A 13,565-nucleotide genomic window follows, 5' to 3' on the forward strand; every position below is an offset into this window, starting at 1 on the left:
AAGCTTCGTCTTGAAGTTAAGCAAACCATACTTATGCTTATTTGGAGCTTGTTCACAAGCTTTCGATCACGTTCTAAGAGCCTTGAGCTCTATGGACAAGAATCTCTACAATTTGAACTAGTTTGGTGGAGTCCTATCTCAAACCACCATTTGTAAGATATTTCTAGGACCTTTACCTTGTATAATATTGTACATATTCGCATTTTTATTTACAATTTCTTACATGAGAGTAGTGAGAGAGAGTTTTCTTACATTCTTATTGAGCAAAATTTCAGAGAAAGATAAGGAGGAATATCAAAAGGGTGTAAGGGTACGAACTTGCAAAAGAAAAGAAAGAAAAGTCTGAAGAGCAGCGGAAGACGCTCGTCCCCAGGCCTGGACGCTCGTCCTCAGCCTCCCTCCAGGTGATGTTCAGTTCTGACACGAAATCCGAGCGGATTATAGACCAAGACGCTCGTCATGGGAAAGACGCTCGTATTCCAAGGTGGACGCTCGTCGTGCTTGATACCTGAAGAAAATTTGGGGACTGAACTAGAATCTGAGCGGATTCAAAAGAGGACGCCCGTCCCATTTTAGCCGCTCGTCCCAAAGCACGGACGCTCGTCTTTTGTTCCTCCCAGAAGAAGCAGGATCCTGTAACGAAATCCGAGCGGATTTTTCATTCGACGCTCGGACCACCTGAAGAAGACGCTCGGATTCCTGCGTTTTCCTCAGATTATCCGCCCAGGCCTCACCCAAAGCCGCTCGTCCCACCCCTCTTTTCTATAAAAATACCCCCACCATGCCTCATTTCCTCATCTTATCTAAACAAAATCCACTCATCTTCATCTTCAAACACTCCATTCTCAACAAAAACCAACAAAACCCTAACTTTCCCAAATCGAAAATGATGAACCTCAAGGGAAAAGCCAAGAAGCTTGTTGAAGCCGCTACCAAGAAACGCAAGGGCTCATCTTCTTCATCCCCTCATAAAATGATGGTACCAAGAAACTTTCATCCCGTGATAAGAGGAGGGGTGAAGCAACTTGAGTACTTTCCGGAGGTACTCTTCACATCCGATGCCCATCGTACCAAATTCGTCAAGTTGCTAGGTAAGCATTACGAACCGACTCAGTTTATTGATACTAGGGTGTTAGAAACCCTAGGGATAAGGTACCAGACCGAAATGTTCTTTGACGGTCTAGGGATAGGGAAATTATTCCATGCCCATGAAGAGACGTACCTTAGCCTCACCTTGGAATTTTTGAGTAGCCTTCGTATTGTTTCGAACACGAGGGTGAATGTTGGTATGGAGTTTCGGTTGTGCAACATTGACAATAGCCTATCACTTGACCAATTTGCTCATACTTTTGGTCTTATTGTACCAACAAACAACATCAATAAACCCTCCGATTTTGATGTGGACCTAGTATGGAATGCTATTTCCGGGAGGGATTTCATTCACCAAAAACAATGCTACACCTTTGCTATTCAACACCCGGTGATTCGGATCACCGAACGTTTCGTAGCCGGCACAATTAATGGGAGATATGCGCAAGATAGGTGCACTCTCCTCAATTTGACATTCCTTGAGTCCTATCTAAATGTCTGGGGGACAAGGAGGTATAACTTCAACACCCCTCTTGAGATGCTTACGAGATTCTATGATTTCTCTCAAGGGAACACCCAACTTAAGACCTTCGTGATGGGAGGTCTAATTACTATCTTGGCAAACTACCTTTGTCCCGGGTTCAACACCCATGGGACTTATACACCTCTTGAGGGTAGTACTTTGATTGATGAGGACGCCGTCTTCAACCACCACCGGTGGTGTGCCTACACTAAAAATGGGAGTGTAGAATGGTTCACAAAAGGGTGCACCTATATTGTTCTTTCGAGGTGGAATATACCCGCTACCGACCCAAGGTTGAGCCTGTATTCGCCTAGGCCGAGCTACCTTCTCGATATCCAAATCCTCGCCAACCCCCCTCAAAGATAAGAAGTACCCCGCCAACCTCCACAACCTCGTGGGATACTGGCAAAGCCCATTCCCCCACCATCCTATGTGCCTATCCCACCGTACCCTACTCCTCATACGCCATTCACACCACAAATCCCCGATGCTCCGGATATGCATGACTTGATGAAAATTATGAATAGAGTTGATCTTGGGGTGCATGAAGGGAGGGTCGATAACTACATGGCCCTTTATCCTCAGTACTACCAAATGGCACAACAAGGGTATATCGACCCTAATGGCCCTCGACCATCTTGGTTTCAACCACATCTTTTGTTCCCTAATCAAGGGAACCAAGCCGGGAACTTTGATGGTCAAGGAGGAGGGTATGACCAATAAGGAAGCTCTAGTAGGTATGGCTACCACCAAGATGATGATGACGAGTGAGAGATACCTACCTCACCACCTCCATTTGTATGATACTCTTCTCTCCCCCTCTCTTTTGTATAGTGCATTGCATTTAGCTTAGCCTTCACGTTCACTTGCATTATATTTCATATTGCATTTTCATAAAGTATAGTTTGCATTGTGATATACCCCATGTAGATAGTTGCATATAAACTAGAATTCGTGCATAATCACTAATGACCAAACCTATTCATTTCTACACTAGAAATAATGTTTAAATCGGTTTGGGGAGGTTTGATCATAGGTGACCATAGTTTAATAGAAAACATATATCATATATTATAGTTTAGATTGCATTCATTTGTTATATAGGTCATATAGAATTGCATTTAGTTAGAGCATGCATTCATTCATATCATATCATTGCATTTGTACTTTATTTCCAAAAATCAAAAATCAAAAACATGTATTTTTTTTTTCCTACTCCTACATGTACATTGAGGACAATGTCCAAAATAAAGTGGGGGGTGGGAATTTATATTCCAAAAACACATAAAAATTGAAAATTTTTGAAAAATACAAAAACATGTCTTTTTGTTTCATAAACCATAAAAATTGAAAAATCCAAAATCCAAAAATATGTTCTTTTCCTTTGTAGTGTAGTTTTGTATATATTGTTTGTATATATTGTGTTTGTTCATCCTTTTTCACATTGATTGACTACGCCACATCCGAGACATGAGGATATTGAAGACCGCATGGTATGATCTTTCTAATCTCCTTTTTCCTCTTTATGTTAATGACTATGTGGCTTTATTTTGATTGATGCGGTATAAACAATGTGAATTTAGGATTGCATTTAGATTATTTGGCATACTAGTTGGTAGAAGCATATGCATTAGGATGTATATATGTTAGTTGCATCATGGCATATAGATTGCATGTTAGGAAAATTTTGTTAAACCGTCTATTTGGGAAGCTTGACAAGTATATATAGGCCCTAGTAGATGCTTTTTCTTCTTGAGACTTTGCTTGTTAGAATACTTGTAAAACACCTTAGGATGTGTCATGCTAGTATCCTTTGACCCATGGATTAAGGCCTAGTTAACAGTACCTTGTGGTGTGATAACTCCTTGGCTACCGTTTATTCCAAGGTGACCCTTGAAACCATGCAACCATCATTCATCCATGTTCTACCATATTTTTGTCATCAAAAGGGAATGGGCACAAAAAGAAATTGTTCAAAAATTTGAGTTCAAGAATTGAAATGAAAAGAAAAGAAAAAGTTTGCAATTGCATCAAAATAAAAGAGGAGTAACAAAAATAAAAACTCCTATGCTTCAAATATAAGACACCCTCGTTACTAATTGGGGTGACTTTGAAAATGTTCAAAAGAAAATGCAAAAAGTTGAAAGTTATCAAGTATTGAAATGCCAAACATCAAAAGAAATGGCAAAAATAAAGTGTTCTAAAATGTCAAATGCCACAAGAAATTGGGGGGAAAAAAACAAACAACACAAGCAAACTCCCAAATGAAACTCAAATACTTTCAATCCTTTTATCCATCGTATCCACTTTTGTGCATGGTAGAGAGGGTACGACCCTTCTTCTTGTCTAGGCAAGAGGGGGAATTCCGCGATCCTCCAGTGTTTCTAACACCATAGGGAGTCTATTCTTAACAAAAGCATTTAATGATTGAGGACAAAGGTACCCTAGCTTGACACGACTTGGAGGTGATTTATTGGTATCCTTCTAGGCTTAGTAGTTTGAAGAAATTGCATCTATGAAGGAGTGTGTACCCTTGAATTACTTCCCTTGTAGATAATTTCCACCACTTAGATGAGGAAAGTGGCTATTCTTTTTGTAGATGCATCCATTACTTGATTTTGTGTGCTTTAATGATTGGATGCATCGCCATTTTGGCAAGACCCACCTTGCCTTGAAAGAAGGCATCCTACCTCATGGTTGTCTTGTTGTGAGTTGAAGGGGCGGAGTGAGACCCGCTAATTGTCTCACATCGGCTATGTTATTAGAATAGTTTAAATAAAGGTCTAGTTTTTGCCACCTATTTACTCGGGACGAGTAAAGGTTTGGTTTGGGGACATTTGATGTGACTCATATTTGCGCACATTTAGTCCCCTACTTGAACCTATTTTGCATATTATTATAGCGTCTCATAGCCACTTTACCCGTCAAATGCTTCTTATTTTGCTTTCCTATTGCTTTGTGTTTGATTTGTAGGAAAGGAGACAATTAGGCGGAAAATTCCCGTCTCTTGAGCCTATTCGGAAGGACATTGGTGATCTAGTTGAACGGGTATTGAAGGAAGGGCAAGAACCAAAGACCAACATTACAAGAATAAGAAATTTGCAAAGGAAAGGATTCTGAAGAGGAATCCGAGCGTCCAAGAAGCTAAGACGCTCGTCCAAGAAGCCAACAATCCGAGCGTCCCAACATTGCAGCCGCTCATCCCTCCATGCAGCAATCTGAGCATCCTACCTCTTGGAAGAGCGAATCGTGGCGTCCTCAGCAAAGATGCCAATCTCTCCGAAATACTTGCGATTCCCTGCTAAGAACTTAGAATTGTTAATTACTAGTTTAGCCTTAGTTGACCTAAGGAGGCACTACTATAAATACCCCATTTTGATGATAATCAAAGGGGGCTTACACATTAGAAAATCCTCTTAGAATAGATTAGGAGTAGATTAGATTAGATTACTCTTTAATCTTTCCACAAATTTCACATTAATCGCTTCTTAATTATTGTTCAAGTTCTTACTTTTGGGTAATTGAAGATTATTGGGTTATTATTGGAGGATAGACAACCGTTTATCAATCAATCAAGTTCTCTTCTTTTATTCTTTGCTTTATTATTTGGATCAAGTTTGGTATAATTCCCTTACTCTTTACTCTTTATTGTTGTTTTCCTCATTCTCTTATCATGTTTATACTTGTTAATATGATTGACAATCTTGTTGACATGTTTCCTATGATAATGAGTGAGTAGTTACTAAACTAGGATTAGTGGGTAATTAGGGGAAACCAACATGGGGGACGATTCATGCTTAATCTAATATGTTTTCATAATAAATTTGCTTGCTTGTTGTGATGTCAACCTATGCACATGTTATGTTTGATGAAATGCTAAGCCTATGAATCCTTGCATTTACAACCATCTTTTATCTATTCAACTTGACTTGTAAGATATAAACCAACTCGAGTCTTGTTAGACCATGCATAGAAGTGATTAGGAGGAAATTAAGTTGACTTGTAGGTGTTGTACAATCTAATCAATTCGACTCCGGGACCCAATTCTTCCTAAGAACCATAAGACATAAACCAACTCGGCTCCTTTACAACATAAATTGCTTGCAACTTTGTGAACATGTTTGTATGGTTAACTCCCATGAATCCCCTATGAACCCATGACATCCTAGTACCCTTTATTATTTATGAACACCTGTTATTGCTTATTTTACTTTATTTCTTGCATTAGTCTAGACACAACTACAAACCCAAATCAATTGTGACACTAGCATAAATTGAGATAGATGGAGTTAGAACCCAAAGCACACAGTCCCATGGATCGATCTCGACTTACCGCTAACTAGTTGTTTGTTGAGTATTATAAATGTGTTTGATTGGATGTGTGACGACCAACTGTTGTCCCGATCAAGGTGCCCTCATTTCAAAATCATGGCCCCATTGTGCTTAAGCCAGTCACTGGGTATGGGAATATTGAGTCGACAATTATGTGCCTAATGTGTATAGTGGTCATACTAGAATTATTCGTGGTAAAGTTTTTGCTAAAATTAGCATGTGTGTAATGGTTATGTTAGAATCGTGTATGATGAAGTTCCTAATGGAGCTAATATATGTGTGTGATGATAATGAGAAACATGAAAGTGTGTACACAAATATAAATGTGTGTGAAAGAATAGAAGTACGGGGTAGTGTATAGAATGTGATGATGGTCGTGGTTATTTCAAGTTGTTAGTAAAGTAGTTCCTATAAGAGTTTACAAGTCTTATAATAGTAATAATAATGATAGTTATTATGTTGTGAATTTGTGATGATAATTATCAAGATAGTAATGGATGAATGTGATATATGCGTGGTTGAAAGCTTCCGCTTGTGACATGATTAATTTGAGTAGACTAATTTGTTTATGTTGAGGCATAGTTACATTTCTAGTAGACTCGGATGATACATGGAAATTTAATGTTGAATGAGTGCTTAGAAATATGGTTATATGTTCCATTAGTGAAGTCGTAGACAAAGGTTTAGAAAAGAAATAATGCGTTAAACGTATGCGTAAATGATTTACTAGCGTGATAAATTGTTTTGTGTGACATTCGCTATATAATGGAATGGTATATATCTTAGTTGGGTGAAACCGTTGCGTTATGGGTAGTAGTAGTGTGCTGTGAATGATTATAATAACATGTGACGATTCCCAAATTTGGTTTGGAATCGACACGTGTTGTTGTTCTGCAGGAATCTTAGTAGATCTCGTAATTCTGACCATGTACCTAACCTTGCTTGACCGAGTATAAGTGCCTACTAGACCGAGTAGACCTCATTCAATCTAGTTAGGTGGCTATAACATCGAGGAAGTAGGAATTCCCTACGAAAACTCGATCGAGTAGCGCCTACTCGATCGAGTAGAGGCCACTCGATCGAGTACCCTACTTACTCGATCAAGTAAGGCTACAGTACCGGAGAGTTTGTGGGTTCAAAACCCTTTTCTTTGTTCAATCCCCTCATTCTTTCTCATATTTTCGCAAACCCTAACCTCTTTTCCTCTCAAATTCCTTGCCTCTTGATACTTGTGGTACTTTAATCCATTGATTTTCTTGCTTCTATTTGTTCTTTTACTTTCTATTTGATTAAGGTATGAATGCTTACTCTATTTCAATGTTTTTGGTTAATTGAAATCACATAGGATGATAGAACATGTTGAAAAATCGATTTATATGTGAGAAAACTTGCTTTTAATTGTTGTAATGTGATCTAGATGCTTCCCTTGATGATTATTATTGTTAAGAATGCAAAAATCAAATTGAAATTGCATGTAATTGTGACCGAAATTTTTAGGGTTTGGTAAATTGAATTGATTTTTGGTTGTCTATTACATGAAAAAGGATAAAAATTGGGTGATGTATGTTGTATGTATCATGGATAGGGTTGATTTTTGTGATTCACCCCAAATTTGGTCCTAAAACTCCGTTTTAAAAGTGCCCAGACTGAAATTCGTCTCATATAATTGCAAATTTGGGTGGAATATGAATATGCTTTGAAAGTTTGAGTTCTAAAAATAGTTGTGGTTGAGTTAATTCATGTAATTATGTTAAAATTTTCACAGCTGTAGAGACCGTTTGAGCTATAAGAATTGGAAATTTTACTCGTAATTTGGGGATTGTCGGTGATAGTGTGTACTTAGATGATTCTTTCATGACCAAACATGTATGCTTTGTATGTTTTAGTGTATGTGTGCTGGTATATTGAGATTGTATGTTGAAACAGATGCCGAGAACAACAGTAGGGACCAGACAGAGCAAGAGGGGTAGGGCCTCCCAGCCAGAAGTTGGGGAAGGGAGTGGGCCGGTAGTTCCACCTGTTCCTGAATACCCGTCTGCGGTATTTGTAGACTACACCCAACGGGACAAATTCGTGGCCTTACAGTCCCATCAAATGAGACCGACCCGTTGTGTTGACACGACCATCTTAGAGGATCTGGGTATTGAGACGGATGTCCGTCAGATTTTTTAGACCTTGGGGTTCACCGGGCTATACCGTTTACGGAAGCATTCGTATGCTTTTATGACCCTTGAGTTCATGAGCTCGTTTAAATACGAGCCGGTGGAACAGACTGTGCAGTTCAGCCTCATGAACACCAGTTTTGTCTTGACCATAGACCTGTTTGCCTCTCACCTTGGCTTGGCTAAGCCTGTCGAGGGAGCCCTTCGTGACGTACCGTCTTAGTGTGGAGTTTGCCGCCTTATGCCCTGTATCACCGGGAAATCAGATCCCACTGCTAGTAACATGTTAATCAATGATGTGCAACATATCACCTTAAGGATCTTTCTACGTGCTATGTCGTGCCTTCTTTACCAGAGATCGGATATGAGCAAGTTGAACTCCCACGAGCTGTTGCTTTTGATGGCATACCCCAACCCTGAGTGCACTAAGAGAGTGATCTTTAGTGCTCCCGCTATCGTGTGTGCCAGTCTTGCTTTGATGGCCTCCTCTAGCACTAGGTTTCTGAGTTGCGGTGCTATTGCCACCCGTTTAGCTGAGAAGCTAACTCCTTTTGAGGCTTCCTCGGAGTACATTCCTTTGGCCACCCCGGTGCCTACCATGGACAGAGATTATTTCCTCGACCTGAAATGGTTGAGAACTTTAGAGGATGGTAGTCTAGCATGGAGGGTGTGGGGGATGAGTTGGATGAAGATACCCGATCCTGAGCACCTCCCACCGACGGAGCCTTTACCCGCGGCAGTGATAGCTGCCGATTCTGATGAGGAGGAGGAGGATGAGGATACACGTCATGCGAGGAGACGTACTTCATCGACCCGGAGATCCTCCGAGTCATGCCTGAGCCGAGGAAGGGGGAGAATGTGAGAGATGAGGAGGATCGACCTTGGATAGGGAGAGGGCCATGCCGAGTGCGGGAGAGGATGGCTGAGACACAGCCACAGCCGGCAGCACCACAACAGCACCCGTTTCCTTGTTACCCTTACCTTGATACCCCGGAGACACGTGAGAGCTACCTGGCAGAGATAGTGTCCTCTACCTTGACGCTCCGGAACATGAATGAGATGGCGTATACTTAGGGTATTGGGACCGTGGGACCGCATCTGGTTTGGTGGAGGGGAGTTGGGGATTACAACGTGGTTTTCCACTCCTACGGGGTGGATGCGTCCACATGGGGAGCACCTCAGTCATACCCCTATGACGGCTTGACCCCTTGGTACGTGAGACCAGATGTTGGAGCCGGTGGTGATGCGGGTCTGGGTGCATCAGGAGCAGGCACCTCGGGTGGTGGTGGTGGTGGTGGTGGAGATGAGGATTATGTCATGGATGAGCAGCAGTAGCAGGAGTGATACTCCTTTTTCCTTTTGTTATGTTTGGCGGTTGTGTTGGATATTAGTTTGTTTTGCTTCGTACTTATCATATTTGGTTTGTATTGGTGGCCATAAGGCCGTACTTGCTTTTTCTAGACTTGTTCTACAGGATTTGTGGTCAGATATTCATCCCGACTCGCAGTTATGTGGTCATCTATCTTGTGTCTCGTTGATATGGAGATATTTTGACCTGTGGCCACTCGACCGAATGCCCCTCACTCGATCGAGTAGCTGCAGGTGTGGCAGTTAGGGGGTATTCTGATCTCGGGCTACTCGATCGAGTAGCTAAGATACTCGATCGAGTAGGGCCAGCTCGATTGAGTGCCTAATCCACTCGATCGAGTAGCACTGTTACAGGCCCTTTTCAAAAATTAAATTGTTTGAATGCTTTTATTTTTGCATATTTCGATATCTATCATGGTTATTGAAGGTTAGTAACATGTTTGGGTCGATTTATTAGTTCTGCTTGGATGCGTTCTTGACTTATGAATGATGTTTTGTGAAAAATATTGGTTTGTTCTTTATGCATTCATTTTACATCCTCAACGTCTACAAGAGAGTCTCACTTATTTATTACCAAAAATAATTGTTAGTTACTTTATGGACTTTCCATAGTAAGGTTTGCATGTGCTTCATGGTTGTTGATAATCATTCTCATAAAGTAGCAGGTGTATATAAGTCAATGTTAATCGTGATTAGTGAGTAATGTCGGCAAGGTGCAGTATGTGTCAGGTTAAGTGGCAGAAAAGTTTTTTGATGGTGAACTTCGGGGACGAAGTTCCTTTTTAGAGGAAAGAGTAATGTCGCAAAAGAAAAAGCCGAAATTATAACAATTTTTACCGTTTATTTGTAATGTTTTACCGTATGTTTGTAATGTTTTATAATGTCGCTGTTACATTTCAAGTACGAGTTTATAATTGTTTTAATCGTTTTGATGAGTAAATTGTATGTTTAAGTAAAACATGAGTAATTTACAATGAGATGATGTTCATAAAAGATGAGTAATTTACAATGAGTTGTCATCGGTAGTTTTGCGTTGTGCGACTATGAATCATACATTGTTGGGAATCTATAATAGGATCGTTGTGTGACATGTTTTATGTTGGTAGTTGTTGGCCGGTGAAAGTATAGTCTCGTGGTTAGGTTAATGCGTGTCTGAAGAGTTCGACACAGTAGTATAAACGTTAGTCGAGTTGGTCGTGTTGGTGCATGTTGTGAATTTTTAATTCAAGTAGTGGTTTGCAGAAGCTCGAGTATGTGGTGTGTGTTGGACAGTTGATGATGATGACATAGTGGAATAATGCCTCTAGAGAGTAGTGGACCTGTGTCGGGAGAACGGTGGTGTCGACCTTGGGTTTCTTGTCGTGTAGGTTGGGGGGGATGAGTCGAACTTCGGGGATAAAGTTCTTTGTAAGGGGGGAAGACTATAACACCCGCCCTTTTAGGGACCCGTTGACCGACCTTTGGGAGCAAGTGATGGTCTTTAGAAGTGCGTGCCAGAGATGCCTAGTGTCTTGTTAGAATATGAGGATGAGTGGTACTCGATCGAGTAGCTTGGGTACTCGATCGAGTAAGTTAGTTACTGGATCGAGTAGCGTCTTTTCAGCGAGGGTTATAATCGTGTTTTGTTAGAATCGCAAATCATTTCTGCCTCCTTCCCTCAGACCTAGATGTCGCCTCCCTCCTTTCCCTTCACCATAATTCCTTCCATGGGAGCTTTGAGGATGCTAGTGCCTTGAGGATGAGTTGCTTGAATCGGGTAGCGGTCTTAACGCCATTGTGAGATGCGTAGGTATGTCACCATCATCATCTTTGTCATTGTTGTTCCTTGTAGGATTTAAATGGTAGTAATAGGCTTTTATGCGATTTGTATAGGGATTACTTGCATGGTTGATGTCCTGTGTTTGATCGAGGAGTTGCTGCGGTTGGCTAGAGGTAGGTTCGCCTACTCATTTTCTGTTGGTTGTCATGGGGTGGGTTGTTGTTGTTGTTGTTGTTGTTGTTGTTGTCGTCGTTGTTGTTGTCGTTGTTGTTGTTGTTGTTGTTGTTGTTGTTGTTGTCGTTGTTACAGTGTTGCAGCTGTTGTTGTTTGATCGTCTGTGGTTCTCGAGGTGCGTCCTCGGCTGAGTGGAGTCACTTGCGGGAGTGGCTTCACGCTCTAGTTTCGCCCTCCGTGGAACCCGCCTTGGGAGGGGATGTGCACATTAATGGGACAGGGTTTATCGCCCGGTATGATAAGCGGGGATTTGGTGGGTAGGGTTGCGGTCCCCCACTGGCAGGGCTGGTCCAGTAGACAGTCGGTGATGGTGATTGATTGGTGGAGTTGTGGCTTGTGTGCATGTTGTTGTACTGTAATGTTTTGCCAGTGGTTAGTGTGTCTCTTCAGTTGCTGACCTTGTGTGGTTTGTCTTTTGTCTGTTTCTGTTGTGTCTGTCGTGATCCCTTATGGTGAGCAGTCAGTCTTAGTAGGTGCTGTCTTGGATGGTAGCTGGAGTCTTGGCAGGTTAAGTCTTCACGAGTAATGACCGGAGTAGTTTATATAGTTTTGACGAGTAGTAGCTCTTGTATTAGTAGTTTGGTTGTACCGCTTGTAAAATAACTATAAATGTTCTTTTATTGACCTTTGATGATTACTTTCCTCGGGAAACCGAGATGGTGATGTCCTTATATGCTAGGGAAGGTCTTATAAAGGCTCCTTGGTATATGGGGGTGTCACAAGACTCCCATGGTAGTTGATGAACCTACCAAGATTGTTGAAGAACCCAAGCAACAAGTCGTGAGAACATATGTGCCACCAATCCCTTTTCCCCAAAGGTTGGCAAGAGCAAAGCTTGAGCAAAAGTATGGAAAATTCATATAGATGATGAAAGGTGTGAACATCACCATGCCTTTATTTTATGCCATCAAGGAGATACCCGCATACGGAAAATTCTTAAAGGAGTTGATTTCCAACAAAAATTCCTTTAGTCCAACAACGGTGAATTTGTCTAGGGAATGTTGTGCAATCTTAATAAATGAGTTGCCCCAAAAGCTTGAAGATCCGGGTAGTTTTTCTATCCCATGCACAATTGGCTCCATTCAAATAGAGAGGGCCCTATGTGATTTGGGAGCTAGCATTAGCCTAATGCCTCTCAAGATTTTCAAGAAGTTGAAGGGATTTGAGTTCTCACCTACAAGAGTATCTTTGCAGCTTGCGGATAGATCAGTGAGTTATCAAATTGGCCTAGTGGAAGATGTACCACTCAAAGTGGAAAAACTTGTGATACCTTGCGACTTTTATGTGATGGATATTCCCGAGGATTCCAAAATTCCAATCATCCTAGGGCGCCCATGCCTTGCTACCGAGGGTGTAATGATTGATGTTAAGAATGGGAAGCTTTCCCTTCAAGTTGGTGATGACAAGATGGAATTCTCGTTGGAAAAATCCATGAAATCTCCTTCTATAAGTGGCTCTTGTTGTAGAGTGGATGTGTTGGAGGATTACTTGAATGAGCATAATCTTGAGCCTTCATATTTGGACCCATTGGAAGTTTGTCAAACCAAGGAGGGGGATGGAGTTGATGGTGTGTTGGGAGTTGATGATGTAAAGGAAGACTTGGGTAAAGATGACTCAAAAAAAGATGAATTTGAAGAACAAATTAATGATGAGATTGAATAATTCTTAAACTCCCCGGATTCATATAATCCAAGCCCTTTAGAAGATGCACCTTGGTTGGATAACTCTTCAAGTGATTGGGAAGCTCAAATTGATGCCTTGGAGGCGGCCTTCAATGGAAATAGTTCGGTTCAAAAGGAGAGTCAAGAAAATGGGGATAAAAATGATAATATCATGAACCTCAATGTTGAGAAGTTGACTCCTCCACCTACTATTTCCAACCAATCTCCTTACCTTGGTGACCAAGAAGAGAGTTTTCAAATACGTGAAACTTATGAGATTCCGTTCCTCCTACCACCTAACTACCATTCCAAGTTTAAGAGGTCTAACTATCAAAGGGACCCAAGAAAGGGAGCCAAGGAGGGTAAAAGGAACTATGAAAAGAAGTGTTGGAAAAGAAGTTGGTTGTGGTATGCTATAGCTTGGTGCTACTATTGCT

General features: G+C 41.2%; 1 protein-coding gene across 1 annotated transcript; it reads left to right on the forward strand.

Moving 5' to 3' along the window:
- The first annotated feature begins 12,331 nt into the window (after nucleotides 1-12,331).
- On the forward strand, nucleotides 12,332-13,129 carry LOC141587982 (uncharacterized). The gene has a single exon (XM_074409442.1). The coding sequence runs from the start codon at nucleotides 12,332-12,334 to the stop codon at nucleotides 13,127-13,129; it is 798 nt and encodes a 265-aa protein (XP_074265543.1).
- Nucleotides 13,130-13,565: the final 436 nt, after the last annotated feature.

The sequence above is a fragment of the Silene latifolia genome, chromosome 6 (assembly GCF_048544455.1).
Source record: "Silene latifolia isolate original U9 population chromosome 6, ASM4854445v1, whole genome shotgun sequence".
NCBI classification, from domain to species: domain Eukaryota; kingdom Viridiplantae; phylum Streptophyta; class Magnoliopsida; order Caryophyllales; family Caryophyllaceae; genus Silene; species Silene latifolia.

Excerpts from the sequence above, each read along its gene's own strand:
- LOC141587982 (XM_074409442.1), top strand. The coding sequence starts at position 12,332 with ATGATGAAAGGTGTGAACATCACCATGCCTTTATTTTATGCCATCAAG.